The sequence below is a fragment of the Boleophthalmus pectinirostris genome, unplaced genomic scaffold, assembly GCF_026225935.1.
Source record: "Boleophthalmus pectinirostris isolate CB_2022bp ecotype Guang Dong unplaced genomic scaffold, ASM2622593v1 HiC_scaffold_22, whole genome shotgun sequence".
In the NCBI taxonomy this organism is placed as follows: Eukaryota; Metazoa; Chordata; class Actinopteri; order Gobiiformes; family Gobiidae; genus Boleophthalmus; species Boleophthalmus pectinirostris.
In genome coordinates, this window is record NW_026571190.1 from 25,776,820 (window position 1) to 25,800,328 (window position 23,509).

Consider the following 23,509-nt stretch of genomic DNA (forward strand, 5'->3'; position numbering starts at 1 on the left):
GGGCTGTAGACTGCTTTAGGTAATTAACACAGATGACACGACGGTCCAATCACTGCCCGGTCCCAGAGAGGCTGCTGTTGTCCCTCTATTAGCATCAAACTTGGACAACAAGCTAAAGAGGCTCATGATGAACAAAGTGGTATATTAAGATTTGTAATACATAGACCTACACACCGGCTGCATTTATTGTGAATAACTATTGTGCTTCTGATACAGTTGTCAAAAGATTAGATACTCAGATACTAATCAATACTAAACTTTATTGATCCACAAGGGAAATTGTTTGGATATATATTAGCTCACACATATGGCATAATGATACAAATGTGTGTGTCTAGTAAAAATAAAATATAGTAATACAAATAAATATATACAAAAGGTCATAAGTAGAATCAGTGCAAAGATGAAACAGTGATTTACATCATTACATAAGGATGTGTTGTACAGTGGCATGGAATATGGTATTGTAACTAGATACTCATTTAAACAACTACTGACGCTGAAGTACACCAGACTATATTACAAAAATACCACTATAGGCAGGTGTAAGGCTAAGAATTGTGAGCCACAGTTGCCTGTAGATACATACAGTAAAAGCAGTTAGTTAAAACATCTATGTATCCTACAAAAACTGTGGGTTGTATCTGTGTTGTGTATGAGCTGTAGCTGGAGTAAAGGCAGTAGCCACAAAAAAAAGGGAAAGAAGAAAACATGACTAAAAGCATGACAGAATTTGAGAATTTGCCAATTGAAAATGTCTCTTGAATTTTGGACAAGTTTTCACCTATCCAACCCCTTGCACTTAAAACCCCCGTACTCCCGTGTCCTCTCACTCTTCTACACCTTATTTTGGCACTCAAGGCTCTTACTCATGCATCCACTGCCCCTCTCCTTCCCTTCACACGTCCACTTCCCTCAATCCATCTTTCTGTCTGCCTCTGTCACCTCTCCTCCTCGCTCCCTCCCTCCTGCTCCCTCCCCTCCCTGTACAAGGTGATAGAAGTGTGTGTGTATGTATGTGTGTGTGGGTCTGCGCGAGCACGCCTCAGGGATTATACAGCCCGATCGCATGAAAGATTCATGATGCTCGCCACCGCTGTGCATGAGTGTGTGCGTGCCCCTGACTGTAAAAAAGGGAACAAGGAGAGACAGAGAAAAAGGGGATGGCGGGGTGGGGGGATGGGGGTACAGAGTGTGAGACAAATTGACGGTGCACAGCCAGCCCTAACTCTCCCGGCTGCGATTATACCACTGGTTCCTCTCAGCGGTGCACAGTATACTCTAGACACCATTTTGTTTTGGCTTGCTTTGCACAAATGCAAGAGAACAAACAACAAAAACAGGAGTGCCATGCAACTCAATGAAGACCTGTGTAAATGTTTCATAAAACCAAGTGAGTGACACAATAGACTTAGACTTTGACAAACTTTGTTGATTCACAAGGGAAATTATTTGAACACAGTAGCTCACACATCACAACATTTTATAATAACAAAGAGCAAAAATATAAATTGTAATACTAAATTGAAAATAAGGGGCTAAAATAGGGAGTGGTGTCAAATAAAAGTAAAAATAAAATATAGACATATAATAATGCAAGTATATCTCAGTTGTATACAGCTACATATGTAACACTATGCGCAGGAAAATCTAGAAGGTGTCAATGTGATGTGGGAGCTTTTATACTGACGCATAAGCAGTTAATAGCTATAATTGTTGGTAACTTGGCAACAATCCAAACATAACTGGATGCCTCTTGAATATGAAGTGTTTTCTTTCTTTTTCTTGTGACTTCGTAATTTGTAGCACTGAGTTGCTGCTTATTTTGTCATCAGAGTTGTGAAAATGTCAGAAAATAAAAAGGAAGTGACGATCATGGCCCACTATCTACCCACAGCGTGTCCAGCAGCCATTCTGTGTCTGTCTCTGCCTAACTGCCTTTGTGCCCAGTTCATGCCAGGAGAGGCCGCCTGGCACAACAAGTAGCATTTGCCCCGAGTGTGTGGGCCAAAGGAAGTGTGCCCATGCCAAGCGTCTGCTGCTATAGGACAGCTCTATTCATGCAGCCTCACCTTGGCAGCCCGTATGTGAGCTGGAGGCTTGTGATGGAGAGATTGTGTATCTGTTTAGCTGGCCCTTGGCATTTCCTAATAGCCCTGTAATAGCTTTTTTGTCTTTGCTTTGTCTTCGAAAACATTATGCACTTTTTATGTCTTCAGCAGTTCTTACTGTGAGACTTGTGAGTTTCAGGATCACCTTCTTCAGCTTTGGACACAGTAGCGATCAATGCGAGATGATCAATGTAAATGGTAATAATAAACTCAAGATCAGTAGGAAAAATAGCAAGAAACGGGTCTCAAGTTATACAAAATATAACTGGGCTATATACAGGTGGGTAAGGAGTGCAAAGATGAAATAGGTTGAATTTACAGTTGTATGGTACGAATGTAGTCCTGTATCTCTCACTGTTTGACTGGAGCTATAGGAGCCTTCTGCTTCTTTGATACATTGTTTTTATATTGTTTTTGCATTAGGTTTACCTCAGATGCCCTTCCTCCATATACCCAGCTTAAAAAACTTTGACAATGTTTGGCTAGATTTCATTGTATTAGAGAATGCACAGTGCAAAAAGTGTATTTGCAGTATCTTGGCAGGTCAAGCGGGTAAAGCACTGGCCACTTTACCGATGTGGCCAGGGTTCAAATCATGCAATTTACCACATGTCACTCACTCTTTTCCCTTTTCTGTCATGTATGCCAAGTAAACTGTTATAAAAACAGTGGCAAAATGAACGAGGAGCTGAAGGACAGATGAAGGAGAGACAGACTTTCAGATATAAAAATGTTTAAATGACAGAGGCTGGAGGTAATGGGGAACCAGGGAAACCGAAAAGCCTCTGGGGGGAGCATTATACAGCCGTTACCCCCCTCTAGAGCGCCAACCGTCGGGCGAGTCGGACTATCCACCATCCCGGTGACCTTGGAGGTCAGTTGCAGGAAAGCAGCATTAATCAAACTGCCGCCTGGGCTGAAGGAGATGATAGCAGGCAGCAGCACTCACAACAAACCCCCTCCTCATATCAACACCACCATTTCAAACCCTCCTTCATTTATGTCTCTGGTTTCATATTTGTTAGCTTTTCATTTTTGCTTTTGTTTGCCTTCCATTTCCCTTCTCTCTCTTTGCCTCAAACCATTGCTAGATGTCTAGGTACAAATAGTGAATTAAGCAATCTCAGTCTGTGTTAATGGACTTCTAAATATCACCCTTAGCCTGTGGATACGCCACCAACATTTACATAGGACGTGAGATTGGCTTAGCTGCCTTCTGGCCACTGGCAGCCATGAAAATATTGATTTACTGGCTTGTTCTGTGTTTCTGCATATTTTGTTGAAAAGGCTGCTGGGTAGACAGAAACATATATTTGAGTGTATGCATGTGTATGTAATGAATGTGACAAAAGGACACACAGAGCAAAACCTTATGTACTAGCCTATTCATGTGGCCTTTATCATAACCTTTTCTCGAATGTCAAAAATGTATGTAAATGCACAAGCATTCGTGAGCTACATCATATGTGGAATCAGCAATAAGCAACTGGAAATATGAACTTGCTTTTCTGACTCCCAAGTACAAAACATATCCTGAATCCTAAATAATGCTATACAAGAACATAGCAGTAACTTTAGAGTGTCAAGAAGTCCTTTCAACTTATTCAGGGGTAAATAACCGTATTTCCGTATTAAAGGTGCACTATGTAACTTTTTGGTTGGGGGTCTGTCACCTGCTTATTTTATGGATATGTCTTTACTCTGCCGGGAATGTTCCACAGTATAACATTAAACAGCTCTTTACATTTATTCAATTACAGATGATTTTATAGCTCAAAAGTACCTAGAAAAAGATTTAATACCATACTGTGAAACATTCTAGACAAAGCCATAGCAGCCAACCATTTGACGGGCCCTCCACTAGAATTGTTACACAGTGCACCTTTAAACAAAATTCAAAATTAAAATAAAAATAAAAAAAAGTTTTCTATGACAGTGTATACAGTACTTGCCACAACTATCAAACTTTTGAAAGTATTATTGCCTTTCTAATGGCTTTGAACCTATGTTGCCAAGTTATACTGTAAGTTGTGACTAAAATGTTAGAATTATAGAAGTATGTGTGACCACTCCACCTACTTTTACTTTTCAATGCAATATACAGTCTTTGTGTGTATGTACTGAAGGACTTTCCAGGCCTCGTTTTTGGACATTCCTCCTCCTTGCTGTCCTCTATGATATTGTGATGCCAGAGAGCCCGTAAAAATAAAGTCAGCGCTCCAGTGTGTGTACATGTGGTGGTCTTTTGTGTCAGTCAATACAAACCGATCAATACTGCGCTCTGGCCGGTGCTGGATAAGGTGCGCTTAGTGTGTGTGTGTGTTGTCATTGTCATTGTGGGGTGGTTATAGGGGGTTGGGTTAATCTGTGACCGCTCGTCTGGGCTGATGATAGTATTGATCCAGTGAAGAACATCTGAAGGTCAGGATATGTTGTCTCTCTTTGGAACACCGTCATCTTAATACACTGGTGTCTGGTGCTTTAAAATGGCTCTCTTCTTTTCCTGAAAAATATTAATGCTTGCAACATTGTACCTGGCTGATATAAGGGCATTTAATTCATTATTAATTAGTACAAGTAGTTTTTTGTGTCTGTCTGGCTCACTAACAGACATGAATAACTTGCCACAGTATCTCTGAAAAATGCTGTACCTACAAATAGAAAGAACTTTTTTCAGAATGTAAAACATTTATTGATATCATTGTCTTTAATAACTATCACAACACTTTCAGTTTTATCAAGATACACATGTATTTTTAGCTCCGTTTGTTGGGAAATTGAGACAGGGTTGATATAAAGTGGTCTGGATTCTGTAACGTGCTTATGATAAAATAATTCATTGCATTATTTTAATCAGTCTCCCCTGTGAGGGGAATTTGCTGGGTGAAGAAAGTGCCTGTCCTGTGTGTTTTTTTGACTGGCAGATTTGCTACCTTGACACTCTTTTGGGTCATTATAATCATTTCTGAATGATGAAACAGAAACTAGGCTTGTTAGTACTTAATTATTCATTTGAATCCATAAAGGCAATCAATTAAGCTTAAGTGTGCAATAAATCTGATTAACCAGTCAGTTCCCAAAACACCATAAAATCTACGCAGGTCTTATACCCTGATAATGAGTTTGTGGGGAGGGTACGCTTAATAAGTACAGGCTTGCTCACTCACAAATACACATGAGCGAGGTATTGTGGTTGACAGCATTTTTTCAGGTGATGATTTGATGTATTAACTATCAGGGATGAAAGATAAGCAGGGAGCTTAATGCATGCTAATGTTAAGGTCTGCAGTTTGTAACTAAATGAAAACAAGGTCACTAGGAATAGGCTTTGTTGTAATTAAGAGATGAATTCATTATGAAAACAATGAGTCAGTTCTAAAAGCGTCTCATTAACAAGATAAGGCATTTGAAATGAAAATAGAAACATTAACTTGTTGACAATCTTGGAATAGCTCTGTTGTAGTATGTGCATATACTAGTATGTATCTGATTGGGTAAATCTGCAGCCTTTTGCCACCACAGTATCATTCCTCATTATTCTCTGACACAAATGCTCGCTGGCGCCTCTCTGCCTCTGCGTTGCCTCCCCTCCCTCCTCTCACTGGCCTTTACCTGCTTGCTTGTCTCAGGGGAAATTACCAGCAGCTCAGAATTGCTGTCCTACTGCACTGCTACACTCCTATATAGCAATGGACACACATACATAGTACATAGAGACACACAGGCACTCACAACCAACACAAATGCACAAACCATAGAACTGTAACCCCCTTTTCACTCTTCCCTATTACAGCATTTTCTATTGTGCATCCCATAATGTTTTCTGCAGCATTCAGCAACCAAAGCCGCACTGGGGTAGGATTAAAAACACCATTTTGTTACCAATTTTTGTTTCCTTTAGTGCTCATATTTGCAAATGTGTTTAACAGTAATTGGATTCATGTTGTGTGCATTTGTGTGTGAGAGAGGGTGTGTGGCTAATGACTTTTATGTATGCCCTTCTCCGTTCAGGGTAATTCGCTCAACAGCCTTAATCAAAGTTAATGAAAAGGTTGCCTCCTCCTTTTATGGACTGCAATGCTTTATTCCACTGTGATGATCCAGGGCTTTGAAATGAAGAAGAACTCAACGCGGCATTTGTAATTATTATGAAAGTGAATTTGAATTGATAGTTCTTACTGTGTAGATCAACAAATAAAAATACTAAATTTCTCCATTGAAGTGCCTGTTATATTAAATTACGCCACTAGGGGGGTTTGTTCTAATTGTGTCTACTAAAAGCAATAATTCGTTCATTTTTTGCTCTTGTGGGGTTAGGTTGCTGGAGCTTATCCTAGCAAGTATGCTTCTCAGGTGGGATATGTTAAGCTTAGTGCTCTTTATTTGTCTTTTTTTTTTAGTTATACAACAAAACTGCATAAATCAGAGGGTTAGTCCTGAAATAGATGTGAATGGTGGCTTGGGTGTTTCATGACTAATATATTATGGCTTAATATAGATAATAGTGACAAACAATCAATATTTTAGTCTCAATTTTAAAAAAAATTAAAAATTTTGAACTAAATTGTTCTGTGTTTTATTTTACTTTTTTATGTGGTAAATCTAATTGCAATACCTTAATAGAAATTTTCTGAAATTGTTCAGCCCTATATCAGTCAACCATTTGCTATGAAAATTTTAATTGGCTGTATTGTTATAACAAAAGACAGCATGTTATACCAAGTGTGTAACATGCTAAAAGAAAAGTTTGGATGAGTCGTTTGTGTCCTTTTTACTTTTTACTTTTTGTTCTATTTCTGAACAGTGTTGCCCCTGCTGTCCTTTAGCCAGTTGAGCCAATTATTAGTTGTAAAAGCTACACAGTCCCTTTACACAGCTATGATTCAAAGATAGACTGAGACTCAGAGTAGCATGTTGTCCTTGATATGTGCAGTTAGGATATGGTTTGGCTCCCTCCTCTGTTGGAATGATCAGCTTTTTGCATATGTCAAGTCATGCCTTTGGAAATGTCACTTTGAGCATTGCAGCAGTAGTTCGCTGTCTGCATTTTGATTACTCACATGCATAAAGTCTAGACTGCAGTGGACAGTGTACCCACATTGAGGTGCCTTTTTACTCATTTGTACTTCTCCTTGTCACTGGTTTGTATGTATTCTGTAAAGGGTAAGTTAAGCACCGGCCTTTCATGCTAACAAAATTTGAAGTGTGATATACAGATGATAAATGATAATATTGAAGTATTTTTATTCTACTGCTACAGAATTATACTACAATCTAAAATTCTAAATATACAATGTTGTTAAAAAAAACATGAGCTGCAATAAATAAACAGCAGAATGAAACACGTTAGTAGTTACTTAGAGATTATAATGAACCATAGAAGTTATTTATTTAACCCTCTAGAGCTCAAATTTTATTGTAGTACAAAAAATAACAAAACATTCCCCACAATTACAAAGAAAAAGTGCCCATGTTAAATACTGCACCCCCGCCAGAAATTATTGTCCCAACTATGATTTATTAAAAGAAAAGTCGATACAGTCTTTATCATGGCAGGCCTAGGTAACCAATAGATTTAAGTGCTTGAAGTGTATTTATGGTCCTAAAGGGAGCTGACCTGCTGCAATTGATACAGTTTATTATTTTACTGCTCTTGGTTGACATATATGGAACTAGCAGGCTTCAGTACAGACATACCCATGCTATAGCTTCTTTTGTGACAGTTAAAACCTAGTAGTACTTTAATTGGGACAGTGTATTGCTTCTTACCCCACATTTATTTCATGACATCTTGTTTCTTCAGTGCAAGATGCTTATAAACAGATGTGTATTGTGACCCTTGTCTATCAGGATTAGTTACCATAGCATTGCAGGTGATTGTTAGTGCATCCTTAATGACTTTCAAACGTAAAGGTCCTGTATTATGCAAAACTGACTGTTATGAGCTTTAGCCATGTTATTATGCTTTTACCTCATCAAAGACATACCTGCCTGAAGTTTTGTTTCATTCACACATGTGTGAGTAATGTTGCATTATTAGTCTATCTGCATCCCGAAAGTTCAAAATGCTCCATGAAGCTGTGATTTTCCAGTCAACAGCTGCCTTTTACCTTTAGTTTGGTAGAAAGTGGCAATTCTAGCGCTGAAATTCTACAAATGATTCTAGTGAAGGTGCACTGAGTTTAAAAACACAGTGGAGCACTTCCTGTATGACCACATGGCATCACAATGTCTAACAGAGTGTTTTCTATTTGAGAGAAGAACTCAGCCTAAATATGCATGGTTTGTGTGTTAAACGTGTGAATGAAACAAAACACAACTCCAAGTATGTGAGGAAGCAATGATATAATGTAGAAAAAATAGCATAATATGGGTCCTTTAAATTGTCATTGAGCCAGAAAGCCTCTAATACTCACCAGGCTTAGGTAAATAAATTAATGTGATGACCCTACAATTGGGAGTGACCTGTTGCCACTGTTATAGCTTAGTAGTGTTTTGGAATACTCCTGGGATCTGTATCATGAAAATCATGTAAAGAAGTGCTTTTTTTTCTGAATGTGTGTGACCATTAATGTTTCAGGATGGACTTAGTTTCTCTCATGGGAGACATGCTGAAATGATAAAATCAGTACAAGCATTAAACATGCATGCAGCCCTGTAAAACATAAGTGTGTGTGGATGTTCCAATAGCGAATGTATATGTGGGGTGTATGCAATGGATCTAAAAGCTCAAGTCTCCCAGTGTGAGTCCTCAGTGCATGTGTATGTGTCTGGCAGACTCTTGGCAGCACAAGCTTGAAATTAAAACCTTATGCGGAACGCAGCCCATGATTGGTCTGGAATTAAAACAAAAAGCAGAAGAGCGTGCTGAAGAGGAAAGGAGGAGAGCGTGAGGAGAAGTGTAGTGAGCGATTGCCTGTGCCGTGGTAGCAGTCTGTGTCTGGGCTGCTTCTTATCTGAATGTCAGGCAGACCTTTCCTATTGGCTTGCCTCTGTCAGCAGTTTGCCTAAATGTGAAAGCAATTAGGGGAATTGTGAGGTAAAAAAAACACCTTCAAAACACCTGAAAGAGAAAATGTGTAGAGGAAGCAGCAAGTGCATGTGCAAAGCTGCAATAAGCGCACCAGTTTTTATCTTAGACACTGTTCCGACGATTCTTAAGATCACACATTTTAGACTTTTAAATGTTCTCTGTCTCTGTGGAGAGCTGTTTAACATATTATTCTTTGTGTTGGCATTCCTTCTTTTGGTACTATCCTGAAATGGCCTAAAATTTGAAAAAAATAAGTCTAGTCCAACACTGTAAAGTTGTCTATATGGGTGGGACAAATTCCTGCGAACTGTTTCTCTTAACGGTGAATTACATCTCCCTTAGGTCATTTCTAAAGGCATTTCCCCCTGCTCTCACCTCTCTTAACCCGGAGGATAGAACATCTGCTTTCTGCATTCAGTTGGAGCTCGCCGCTTTAATAGCTCTGGGCATATTGCCTTGAAAAGAAGGGGGGTGGCTCTGGCTGGGGGCCCCTGGCTTTCTCATTAATAGTCTCTTCCAGTGATGTATTGAAGATAGTTGCTTTGAGGGAAAGTTCTTACTGGTCAGTTGTCCTTTCGTGGACCCTAGTCTTGACCTGTTCCCAGTGTGTAGTCTGTGTATTTGTCTGCACACGCACTGGTTATTTCCATAAGAAAAGAGCACAGAGAATGGACAGGGGCCACATATTCTTTTTTTCTGCTCTGGCTGCAGACGTGGTTCAGAGGCCAGAAGGGCGACCTCATCAATCATGTGTTGAAAAGCCTGGAGTTGTGCCCATCTCACTGGACATTATGTGATCTAGATATTGTTGCTAAGGTCATATTGGGTTGGGAGCCTCAGAGTGTTTTTTTTCTGTGGTAGGGCTGCTAGACTCAAATATGCAATAGAAATGCTATCACAAGATAAACCCTGTGCTTAATAAATAACCTAATATAGAAGGTCGAGATAGCCTTTTCTTTTGCTCCAAGTCAATATGATAAGAACTTCGCTTGAGCTGGATGTAAGGTTGCGAGTGTTTTGTATAGAAAGGTTACAAGTCTTCTGCGTGGTCTTCTTTCCTCTTAGTTTACCTTTCAGTGGCATGTTGCCTGTCCCTCCCTGGTCCATCCATTCGTCTGCAAGTCAAGTTTAGAGCGCTTGGAGCCCGGTGGTGGGCGGGTCGGGGGCGGTGCCCAGAGGACGGTCCTGCGCGCTGATTGGTTTAGAGTGACGTATCCGGAGCCACTTCCTGGTGTGTCTGCTCCGGGAGGAGGAGAGGCAGACTCATGGGCAGACTGCGGTGTTGTTAGTTTGAACAAAATGGCTGCGAGATCACTGTCAACGAGAGCTCGCTGAACGCCTACCATGACTGTCCGCTCCGCTGTCTGGATCCTCTCAGAATGTATTTCCAAGGACTCGTTTCTCACTTTGCATTCGCGGTAGCCAGCGCCTCGCTAGTCGTGCAGCTGGCCACCTAAACAAAAACATTTCTTTTGCACTTTAAACCAAGTTAGCTGGCTGGCCGTCACGGCCGTCGGCTCCATCTATTACGCGAGAACTCATCGGCTTTTTAACCCAAAACTGCCTGGTTTCTCCAGTTTACAGAACCTCTTTATGGTTGACGACTAACTACGCCAACCAGCAAAGTAACTGAGCTGCTTTTTGAGTAATTTCATTCGTGTCGGTTTTTGTTTTTGTTTTTAGTGGTGCTTGTCTGCTCCCCGCCCCCATTATATTGTGACGTTTTTACAGTTTGTTTCGGACAAAAGTCATTTCACAGCAAATTTTTATTTTTCGAACGATCTTACATTACCGTACTCGCTGTGAGTATATCCGGCTCAGTGCCGTTGTTTACCTCGGTATCCTGTCATCAGTCGGCTTATCTGCCAAGTCCGACTTAAATTGCGACTGAATTTTTGCTCCTTTTTACGGGTATTTTTTTTTTTTTTTTTTTTTTTTTTTTTTTTTTAGAAAAGATATCGGGAGAATTGCTTTGTGTGTGTTTTTTCTGCCATGCACCAACTCTTCAGTGAAAGCTGCCAAAGCTGTGGTTAATGCGAGGTAAGTTTAGACCGTCTGTGCTTTCCTCTTTTCATCATTTAGTTCATGTCATTGACCCTCACCAGGAGATGTTGGCTGGTTGGTCATTATTGCCACTGGGAGATTGAAATAGCCTATCTGCATAATTTTAATCTCTAAAGAATGTCTGGCCGTGCATTGCCCAGTATCAATGCCAGTGCCTTTATTTGCAATGTATGCGTTTTTGTGTTCTTTGCACTATTTACATAATCATGAGGGATTTTTACAGGACACCCCCAGATAACTTTAGTTGTTTAGTATTTTTTTGTTAAAAATATGATCATGTTAATGTGAATGTCTTCATATTTGTCAGCACTTTAATAAATTTCATTATTATATATTGATTATTATGGAGTAATGGCAATAGTTTTTTGTTGGAATTGCAAGCCTTTTAAGTCAAAGCTGTTGGGAACTTTAGTGTTATATCATCACCTCCTTTATGATTGGCTGAATGGAACTGAAACACAGTCTGAACATGTGAGCGTGTGCTGTTAGTATCTTGAACAGTCTGTCTGATTTGAGTGGTACAGGCTTTTAAGTGTGCTTTCTTTGCATTCATTCTTAATGTAATCTTTGCATCATAATGACGACTTTGGTTTCACTATGCTTCATTTAATCTTTGTAGTGTTTAAATGTGTGATGCTCTTAGAATCTCTTTTACTCCAGGCTATAGCTGTATCACATCTTGCCCAACATTGTACATTCCTGTACTCTAAATTCAGAGTACATTATTTAACATGGCTGTCCTGTCTCTCCTCCACCGCCCCCTGGTCTGAGGAAAAAAAACCCTTACGGTTCTGATTGAACTGTCGCCTTTCATTGCTTCCTTCCTGCATCCTGTCCCCAGGCACTGGAGTATAGCTTTAATATCTCCTCCGCATGTCTTAATTGAAGTACATAATTTCCCGTTCAATTTCAAACCCTCCTTTCCTTCCCCACTCTGACATCTCTGTCACTACTGTCTTATCTCCATCGTCACACACCAGTGAGGAGATGAAATGAAATATGCATTTGCAGAGCAGCAAAGGCACACACATTGCATTTGGATTAAAGAGGTGTGTTATTTGTCTGTTCATTGTAGTGGGCAAATCACAATACAGGGTTATATATGAGCCAGGTGAAAGTGTTAGTGAATCGTGCATGAATGTGAATCACAGTCATCTTTCAGAGAGATCGTCATTGGAGTTAAGTAGAGACAAAAACATTAGCATGTTGTTGGCATAGGAGGGGACTCTATTTTTATGAGTCTTGAGCTAGTGCTGCCCAGACACTTCAGCTTAGTGGATGTCACTACAGACACAGCAGGAGGCCTGAGGGCAAGTTGTAAATCTAACTGTGGTTTTAGGTTGAGGTAACTACCAATGTGGACTACTCTACCTTGAAAGCCTCTCGGAAACCTTGTAGGTAGATTTGCATTCCTACGGTGAATCATCAGCAGTGTCTTAACTATTTCACTGTGAACAATCAACTGTTCTTTCCTTCAAAAAGGAAATGTATTATTCAGACTGTCTAGGCCACTAACATAAAAATGAATTATATTATTGCTTTTGCCATTTTGGCAGCAGGCTTGCAGGAAACCCATAATAAACCGCACTGGCTTCAGCTCGGACCAGGCTGTGGGCTGTTGGCATGTGGACTCTGTTTTGATTTGAGTATACTGTAACAAAGCCGTGAGGGCTGGCTTTGGCAGAAACTACATGTGAACTCCACTCCTTTATGCAGGCCAATGATTGTCTTCTTTTCATTTTTTCAAATTGTGTTTTGTGTTTTGGATATTTTGGAAGCATTGTCTGCTCATGCTGGAATCATTGTTACTGACCTGAATCTAGACTTGATGATGGCAGTGAGTGAGCCTGTGATTATGAGGCTTTTATTCCAACATGAGGCACAATGGTGATGGAGAACATGCTTAACACCTCCGCAGGGCGCTGCTCTGCTCGGGCACGGTGGACCGTGGAGTCAGCTGGATTCAACAGGGAACTGCCAAAAGCCATTACCCTCTTCCCACACTCGGGGCCATTGTCAGGCGGATGGGCACTGGATGTTGTATTTAATGCTGTCATTCTGCAAAATGAGGGCTGCTTTTTTTGGCTTGTTGTGCATATAATGGTAACGGTAAGAGGAATCCAAAAATAGTTGCAGACAACATGTTCTCTTGGAAAAATGCTTGTTTGAGTGGTGGATTATGATTTGTTGCTGTTACTGTTTTGTGTAAAGATGTATCTGCATGTTTTTTTTTTTACATTAAGCCCAGAATTAGGTATTAATTTAGCAAATAGTTTGATGCCATGTTACAACCTTTTCTTACATTAATAAAAAAGATGAATCAGTTAAGAAAATACTTGTATTAATTAAACCACATGTAAAAAGGAAAGAAAAGGTAAGCAGCAGCAGCAGCAGCTCTTGGTCTTATGTAAATGATTAGAGACCAGTACGAGAAGTGTTCTATTACTGTTGGAAGATGGGTGATGGTGGGGGCTGTCTGCCTTACCCCCATCTCCTTGTGTGCCAATGGAGGGGGCAGGGACTTTGGGGGCCCACTGGAGTTAAGGCTGGCCTGGTTTAGAGACAGGGGGATGGGGCCTCTGCCTGTAAATCTTGGCAGGGGTCCAGGGGAATGTTCCGTGCAGCTTTGACAGGGGCCTCCTTCTCTCTCTCTCTCTCTCTCTTTCTTCTCTCTCTCTGTCTCTCTCTCTTCTCTCTCTGTCTCTCTGTCTCTCTCTCTCTCTGTCTCTCTCTCTCTCTCTCTCGCTCTCTCTCTCTCTGCTCTCTCTCTCTCTCTCTCGCTCTCTCTCTCGCTCTCTCTCTCGCTCTCTCGCTCTCTCGCTCTCTCTCTCGCTCTCTCTCTCTCTCTCTCACTCTCTGTTGGCTCATTGGAGAGACATGTAAAGAAGGAGACTGGTAACACAAGGTAGTACAAAAAACACTTTACAATGTTTCTTTCCCCCCAAACTAACATTAGACTGCATTACACATTATGTAACAGGACTTAGGCTCTGCATCGCTTACAAAGCCCTTAAAGCTATGTAAATAGGACTAGCGTGTGCCGTCTGGCGCTACACTGGGGCAAATACTGAAGTTTTAAAACATGGTTATTTGTTTGCTGTAAATAGTTATATTGCCTTAGTGAACTTTGTCACACACAGTCAATACTGCCCGGGTGTTTACTATTAGAGAGGCACGGTACTATTAGTAGTTGCCCACTCAAGTACTGTACTAACACGTTTACTGATTTCTAAGATCTCTGGTCAGATAACATAATGCCACAGCTGGGTAAATTTTTTTCTCATGATCAGCCCTGTGATTTAAAAACTAGTAAACAAACTTCTCAGCAGAAATCTTAAGAATAGATGTCTTTTAAATGTACTTGCTTCTGTTTGCAATATTAATTATCTTATTGACACAGATCAATTTGCTGGTGCTCGATAGCTCATGTGGTAACTATGGCGATTAGAGCGAACAGAAATGTGGGGTTAAAGGTGCCCTGCTTCTAAAAATATTCAACAAAAAAAAAGAACTTTCAGAGCTCATTTAACAAGAGCCCGTGTGTGTAATAATAATATTCACTTTTAGCGGTTGATCAAAGTTGGAGGAACCTTTTTCTCAAGGTTAATAATGTAAGGTCACTCATTCTTTTATTAATGGCACATCTCTGACGGCCAATCATTTCACTGCTTTGAAGCCAATATATAGTGAGGCAGGACCACTATTGTGCATAATTGGCATTGCACGTACAGCAATATTCTCATAAGCAGAAAGTAAACATTTCTTACAAAACACTAGACGACAGCTCGTGGTCCCCCTTAACTGCACCGCTGTTTTCTGCCTAGGTCTGTTTTTCTATTTAATGAGCTGTCACTGAGTTAAAACTTCATATTGACTCGGAAGGGGAAGCCGCCACGACACTGCAAACTAATTGTTCTGAAGTTATAAATAGCTCCTTCTATGCCACACTTGCTCTTCATTTCTTCAATTTAGATACCTTTCTTTTTGCATTGTTTAATTTTTCCCACATCAACATCACAGTCACAGTTCATTGAGCAAGTCCACGTTGTTTATTTGATTCACTCTTCACCCCGGTGAAAGCAAAACTGTGCTAAAAAACTCACAAACTGAAGTGCCTTGAAAGCCAATGTAACAGGGATAGAGTACACACTACACTACACACAGAGGCAACATTGTCATTACAGCTTATCAACTGTGGAATTTACAGGCTTGTTTTTCCAGCCGCTTCCAGGTTGACACACACACAAATACACACCCACATATAACACTTAGTGCATCAGTGAAGTAGTTTTTATTGATCTTTTATTGACCCAACCTATACTTTTACTGTTGAGCTAATGATACATAATAGGCTAGTGTTTGTTTAAGAAAGTAGTTAGGTTCTAGTTAAGTGTGATCTTTTATGACCTGAAGTTAAGTGTCTTGAGTTGAGTTTTTAGTGGGTAAAATCAATTAGTGTTGAACTATACAGTCCCCAGTTAAAGTTCTGGTTAAGGGGGTTTATAGTTAAAATGTAATACTTATTCTACAAAGACAGGTTTTTACACACAATGGCTGTTCTCTGGGATGTTGTTCTTGGTGGTTTCAATGCCATTCTTCCATAATTTGCGTCTTAAAGCCAACGCGTGCTTTTTGGTGCACTCCTTTTCGCCCCCGTTTGAACCCCTTCTTACACCGTCTCTTTTTGTTCTGGCAGCTTCGTCGTGTCACTCTTTCTTTATCGCTCATCCACTTTTTGTCTCCCAATTTCTAGATACGTATGTGTGTGATCAAGTCCCTGCCACATGCAGCACTCTCTCCACCCAGGATCCCTCCAGTATCTCGCCCCCTCTCCACTCTCTCTTTCTCTCTCTCTCTTCTGTCTGCTTCTCCGGCGGCTGTCGTTCTTAATTGGCGTTGCTCTGCGTCTGCTTTCATCCTCCGCCCAGACCCCCCCTCCTCCTCCCTTCTCCCTCTCCCTTCCTCCCCCTCCTCTGCATCTCTGGCAGAAAAAGACAGGCATCAGACAGACTGCCTCCCGCCTGTGTACATCAAGCCTCCCCTTGTGCATCGTCTGTGTTTTCATGTGAGAGAGAGCATGTGCAGCCAGAGCCCCTCGCCCCCTTCATTCCTGTACAGCGTGTTCCTGTCCTCATCCCCCTTTCACTTTAGCTTAAACCAACATTCTCTGGATTTAGACGGTTTCTATACTGCCAAAAATGGACAATGCTGGCATGTTGAGGTATTTTCTTCTACGTCTGCTGCTCTGTTCAACTAAAATACTTTTTTTTCTCAATATGCTGCAATGGAATGGTTGTTTTGGATAGACATACAGCCACAACTGGTTACAAGCCAGTGTGCTCTCTGCCAAGAAGGGGTGGGGGATATGCAAAAAGAAATACTATCACTTTTTTTTTTTAAGTACATCACGTTTAAGCAGTAACTAAGGCTAACTGCTACTTCTGAGAGATCAGACTTGAATGTGATTGGTTAAATCCTCTTGTCACTCACTCAGAGCGTGATGAGGCAAAGCATTAGTAGAGAATGAGAAAAGTATGTGTAAGCACAGAGCTGCAATAAACAGCAATACATAAAATCTCCAAAAAAAAGCTTGTCACAGGCCTGGATAATAGGGCTGTGTGAAGAAGGGCATCTGATGTAAAAATAATCTCCCACAATAAAGAGACAGATAATTTGCTGTGATGAAATCAGAAGATCAGAGGAGAGCTGTGATATTAACATAATATATTGCTATTGATTCACGCTCCCCTTTCAAAAAGAATGTTTTCACTTTAATATGCCTTTAACAATACACAGACACGTGCTCTTATTGTCTGGTTAGAATGACCACATGACTGATTGAATCTGTGTTATTATAATGTGAGATAGAAAAACATGGCGTGTCCGTGTAGGTCACTAACCTTACAGTGGACATGTTTGCACCTAATTGCAGCGAGGGTGAACCTGATGCTGAAAGGCAGTGTGGGTCACCAGTGCAGAGATGCTTGTGTCAGCAGAGACCACAGAGCTGAGCACAGGCAGGTCACTGTGTGTGGGGCCAGGGCCTGTCAAAGAGGACGCTAACTTTGGCACTGACGATTAGCTCAAAAGAACAACTGCACCCGGCTCACGTTTCACCCATGACCACACTTCTAATCTCATTCACCGAGATGGCCTTTTGACTCGCGCTGTTTCTATCACCCATTTAAACAAAAGATAACTGGAATATAATGTGTACATTTGGGTGATCAACAACTATTTTACAGTTAAAGGTGTAACTCTCTTGATGTTGGTTCTGCCACGTGTTTGTGGAGTTATTGCTTTGTTTGTGAAGTTTAATGTCATTCAGTGGAACACATCTCCTGGGAGGCAGGCAGTAAGAACGCATGGTTTTCAAAACAGTAAAAACATTCTCAATTAAATGCAAGTTTAATGCTGTACTATGGAACATACGAAAGATGATGCACCTTTAAGACTTAAGTTAAAGTTAGGCTATTGTAATTATGGTTGAGGTTGGCATCGGTCTTCAGGAAATAAATTAAAGTTAATGTACTGTCTCTACAAAACATGGAAACCAACATTGGTGTGTGTGTTGCTGGTTTTCAATGCCGACCTAATTTCCCCAACGCTCATTTCCTGTTGTCTCCAGTAACACAGGCATTTGTAACCAGAGAAGGATAGTCCGCTGTCATGTGAGGGTGAGGAAGAGTGGCAGTGAAGATGGCATGGTCAGCTGTGTAGTAGAAAAGGTCATCTCTGTTACATCGTCTGTGCTTTTTATGTCTCAGATTTGAAGCAATAAATAGATATGGGTAATTTAAGATGTGATTTAAATATGTATGAATATCGACTCTTACACCAAGTAGAGCACATTACTTGTAGGCTTGCATTTCCACAAATAACTCTCACTCCTGTGTAATACCTTGGGGCTTCCTCTCATGAACTGCTGAAGTCGCAAAACGACACACGGAGGCGCCTTGGTTTATAAAATGGGACATTGTAACCCATCTCTCATACTTTAACGCTCACAAAGATTTAATAAATAAGGATAAAAGCAGATGGAATTATGAAAAATTGCAATATTCTCTGTTTTATGTTTTACTGCCCTGCTACAGTCCATCGGTCTGCTGTGTTGCCAGGTTTGCCTTTCTCTCTCTGCAATCTCACTGTAAACCCGAGCTCATTTTCTCAGCCTCTGTTGTGCACTAACTGTCACTCAGACATTAGGCTGCCATGAAACAGTCGCCGTGAGGACCTTTCTCATTGGTTTGATGATTGACAGCTGGCTCGCTCTATCAGTGGGCAGCACAGTGGGGGGCGGGCCTTCTATTAATCTGCTGTCACATGCTGTTGTGTTTCATTCTGTTTTTTCATTCAGTCATCTGCCTTTGTTTTAAACAGTGATACAAGTTCTAGGATACATGACAGTCATGTACTTAGGTTTAAAGAATGTTATTTTTAAAAAGCCAACTGTTTATGAAGCCAATCCATAATGGACTACACCAAGAGCATTCTATGTTATGACTCAAACATCATCATAAGACAAGAAAATAATATAAGACAAGACAAGATAAAATAAGACAGGATAAGATCAAATAAGACAAGAAATATGTAAAACTAATGTTAATGATAATCCATGTTTTGTAGTAGATATTAAAGTTTCATTTTAGATTCATAATTTCAGTCAGATTTTAGTAGAAAATCTGAACTAATCTTTTAATTGAATGGTAATGACCAGATTAATTGATTACCAAAATAATCATTAACTGCAGCCCTAAACTATGCATACTACGTAGCTTTAAGTTAACTGTAGTATAGGCTTGTACCATTTTGAGTACAATTTCAAAGTCCACTGGTCTTTATGGTGTCTATCTTTCATTCTTTTCAGACTCATAGCGTTTTATACTCCTGCAGTTTCCTGCGGTCTTTCAACCATTTTTATACATCTCCATCTATTTGTATGACTGACATGGGGCTGGATTTCTCTGGTTTTGGGCCTCATGTGGAAGGCTTTCTCAGATGTGCCTGTTGTGATTTGAAAGTGATGATAGAAAACATTATTGCACTTGGCTCAGTCTTGTAAATGTCTCAAATGTAGTGGACTGAAAGTTTATATTCACTGTGTTGTGCTGTTGTGACTGTGGTTTGGAAGCCTGACTCTTCACAAGGGTAGATTTTAAGACCTTTATATAATCTACAGGGAGTCTCATTCACTTTTTTATTTAAGTCTGTATTCTCTCTCTTTGCAGCTGAAAGAAGCTAGCAACTGAAGTAAGAGAACCGTTTGATGGAAGAAAAGAAAAGGAAAAAACAAGAAGAAAAGATCAAGAAAGAAACTACTCAGAAAAAGGTATTTTTTCTCAAACTTAGCTGCATCAGAGTTATGAGTTTGGTTGACATTTACAACTGAATGTTTTTAAACTTGTAAGATAGATTTGCTTGTTTTTAATCTGGTATTAAGATTTTTTTTTTCTTTTTATTGTATAGTATTTTCTTTTCAGTCCCCTGACCAATCTAATATTAGGTATTTTCTGTAGACATTTCTTGCTGAAACAGTTTTTGTTCCTCCCCATGCAGGCTGCTGGCCAGAAAGCCAAAGGTGAGTGTGATAATGAAGTGAAGTGCACCCTCTCATTGGCCCCATTTCCAAACACTGTACCTCTCATACGCATTAATCAACTGTGATTAGCAACACTGACCCATAAAGCCATACATATGCACATTATGTATGCATTATAGACCCATATTGTCAGGCGTTCACAGATGGACCACTTGAATCAGCACAGACTCGTAATAGCTATACAACAACACGGGAGCTCAAATACTGTAGAGAGTGATGCAAAGCGACGCCCACTGCACCCGTGGCGTTGGGTGGTGAAGCGTGAGGGCGCACAGGCAGCTCCGTGGCTCTGCTGTGGTCGGGGGTGGCATGGACCAGTGGAGAGAAGTGAAATACAAGAAGAGACCGATTGTCCTTGTGTGGCCTTTGTTTATTTAAGGCACTGATAGACACCACTCTAAACTAGATTTGAATAGATAAAGCACTGATGGTAATAATACTATTGTATAGTGCTGTGGCCCCTTATTGGTGTGCTTATTGCTGTTTTTGGCATGTTTTTATGGTAGGATAAAGTTGGTTCTAAAAATGATCGAAACCAATTTCACAAATGCCCTATATTATATGGTGTAAAACTGCTTTGAGAATTCAACCTGTGAAATTGGACCAATTTTATATCTGATTATTCTTTTCATGACCCACTTTTGACCTATTTCTGTTTCCTTTTTACTATATTTATGGCAGATGTATTTTTGAAATCAATTAGTTTCACTTCTCATACATTTTATATCTATCTATCTATAGATAGAACATATATATATATATAAACATGTAAAAAGTTAGTGTTATATATATATATATATATATATATATATATATATATATATATATATATATATACTTGTTTAACTTGTTGTATAGGAAGTTGTTAAGGAATATGCATCAATTGTTTATTGAAAACAGAGTGCATTATATCAGGCATCACAATCATAACAATATTACAAAGGATACAACTGTATTCTTTGCATCTACTTCCCCAGCTTCCCCATCTGCTCTTTACTCTAGTCCAGGCTGTCCCATTATTAGCCTGAGCAAAACTGTTGGGCCTTAACAAAGGTCACAACAGCTTGCCTTGAACTTTGACCTTTCAATTTCATTAGGTGATTCTGTTTTTAATAGGCAACAGTGAGTTTGGCCTTTTAATTTATATACTGGCCTAGTACAAAAACTCCTTGTGGCTTCAGTACAAGCTTTACATTTCTTATATTTTAGTGGAATTGCATTTGTTTTTGCAAGTTCTCATGTGTGGACGTTATTAAAATAGCCTAAGAAGAGCTAGTGGTCACTGGAGGTTAATATCAGCTGTGGGTTGCCAGAGCATTATGGGGGCTCCAGTTACCATGATCACTGTAGGCAAGTCATTTGTAGTCCTTTTGGCAGCAGTAGCATAGGAAATGCTGACGGTCGCAAGTGGAACGCAGGGGCCCTTGCTCGGGGGTAGAACTGAGGCACAGAAGCAAGTCAGAAGAAAGAAGAATGAGGAAGTGGTTTATGAAAATCTAATATGAAGAAAGTGAAGGGAGGTGAGAAAGTAATGAAGCAGTGGCTCTATAGACCAGTGCCAAGAATGACTGTCGGGAGTCAATGACACTGCTAATATAGAGGAGGGCTAATGAAATGGGCATTTATTTTATGGTATGTTTAATGGCAGATAGGGGGAGCAAAAGACAGGGAATTGGAAACTGATTGTGTATGCGTATGTGCAGACTGATAAAGATACAGAAGGAAAGAGTGCCCGTTTGAGGACTAATCGTTCAGTAAGCCATCAGGACCTCCGCGAGTTTGCTTCTAACCTCCCATCTGCATTATCTCTGCCAGGGAAGCGGCATCAACTGGAATGAGTTGAGTTTTCATGCGTGACACTAAATAATGGAGGTGGGCACATGTGTGTCTATGCAGGAAATCAGTATGCAGGAGTGATTTGTGTCTTTTCATCCATATCACTGAATTCTGCCGTTCTTATGCACTGAGAATTTCATAGACATACACACATGCACGCTGCCAACCCCCCACACGTTGGCTGTTTTCCTCTCTACAGGCCTGCCCGGTCCCAAGCATTTCAATTTGTTGGCGGTAATCGATCTCGGCCTTGTGCGTTCATATGTATGAAAATGAGATAAAGCTTCGGCGCGGTGGAATTAACTTCTCTGCCCCCCATTAGGTATAGAGCTCTATAGAAGACGGGGTTTCAGGAGCCACTGTCCCACTGCCCACCCCCGCCTCCCCCCAGTGTAGACACATACATGCAGACATTCATAGTGGACCTCCCACCCTCCAGCCTGGACCCCATTAGCTCCAAGGGATGCTGATTATTCTTTCCCACCACATACAAGCTTCATCACCATCTCAGCTGCGGCCTCAATCATAATCAGTCCATTTTCCTGCTATGCACATCAGTGTTAAAAAAACATGTATAGATGCATGCCTCTGTATGTTTACATCAACATTATATTGTGAATCTGCTTTACTGTTGCCTATAGCTACCACACATACATTAAGAAAATCATCATTGTAAAAAGTAAACTTATCTTGCATATGCAGTGCAGTGTTGTGCTAATAGCAATAATAACAATAATACTCAAATATATGAGTTTATATTATATTTATGCTATTATTTATATTATAGCATCTTATTCCTGTCAAAATGTCAGAATCTATAGAAGCCAAATAAAACCAAATTTTAACCTAATAATAAATGTATAATCTTGTTTTTGAAGTAATTGTAGGACCTTGATTATTAGTCTTTGGTAAATAGGCACATATCTGGAGTTTTGCTTATGATAATATTGCACACAGATGCAGTTCCTTGCCCTCTGATTTAAACACACACGTAATTTAACATTACTTTGCCAAATTCAGTAGTCATAAACTAATCTGTAGTCTTAAGTTTTCTAGATCATTCACTTTGTAGCTTTAAAAACAAAGCTTCTCACCGCACACTCCACATCTGCAAAATGGGTAAAATGCATTTTCACAGTGTCACCGCAGAGATAACAGCATTGTATTTTTCAAAGAGGCACGAGACGCACATAAACAGGAGCATGGCGTACAATTCCGCATTGAATTAATTTGCAATTTCACATGCTATTAATTGTGTCAACACTTTAGAAAGCGAATTTCATGAATCGCAATCTGCAGTAATTAGAGGCTAATTTACTTTAGCATTGGGGCTGCTTCTCTCTTGTGTTAACCACATTTACAAACACTCAATGAATTACCAGTGAATAGCCTGTGAATTACTGCGTGTGGATTTATGACATGCGGCATAATTGTTTTTTCCCTCTACCCCATCCCTCCATCCAGCCTGTGTCAAGTGTGTGAGCGGGTGACAGATGGAGAGAGGCAACATAAGGAATGCATAAACTTGAACAAAGCTTTCCTCTGCATTCTCTTTTTGTATGGTCTTAGTCACACACACAGAGGCGTCTGGGCTGGAGAGCTCATTTGCTACCCCATGCCCCTCCTCCATCGTCACTGCAAGTTGAGTTCAAATAAATCAAAATATGGGGTAGATTAATGGGCGGAGCTCCACTCGTATAAATGATGGTTCAGTCTCTGCTGTAATTGTGAGGTGTATGGCATTGATCATAAGATTGTAAAGGCCTGACATGTTAAAGATTGCACATATAGGCTGTGCTCCGGTACCCTGTTCTTTTATAGGCTCTTTCCTCCAAGCTGATTTAGTCTCTCTTTAAATATAAAATA

General features: G+C 40.2%; 1 protein-coding gene across 2 annotated transcripts in view; it reads left to right on the forward strand.

Annotated features, from left to right (window-relative positions):
• The first annotated feature begins 11,081 nt into the window (after positions 1 to 11,081).
• Positions 11,082 to 23,509, forward strand: part of tnrc6c2 (trinucleotide repeat containing adaptor 6C2) — a 39,545-nt gene continuing 27,117 nt past the window's right edge. For both annotated transcript variants that reach the window (XM_055158300.1, XM_055158301.1), the window contains exons 1-3: positions 11,082 to 11,184; positions 19,437 to 19,537; positions 19,765 to 19,786. In XM_055158300.1, the coding sequence (XP_055014275.1) occupies positions 19,475 to 19,537; positions 19,765 to 19,786 (85 nt within the window). In that variant the 5' untranslated portion in view covers positions 11,082 to 11,184; positions 19,437 to 19,474. The remainder of the gene's footprint in view (positions 11,185 to 19,436; positions 19,538 to 19,764; positions 19,787 to 23,509) is intronic.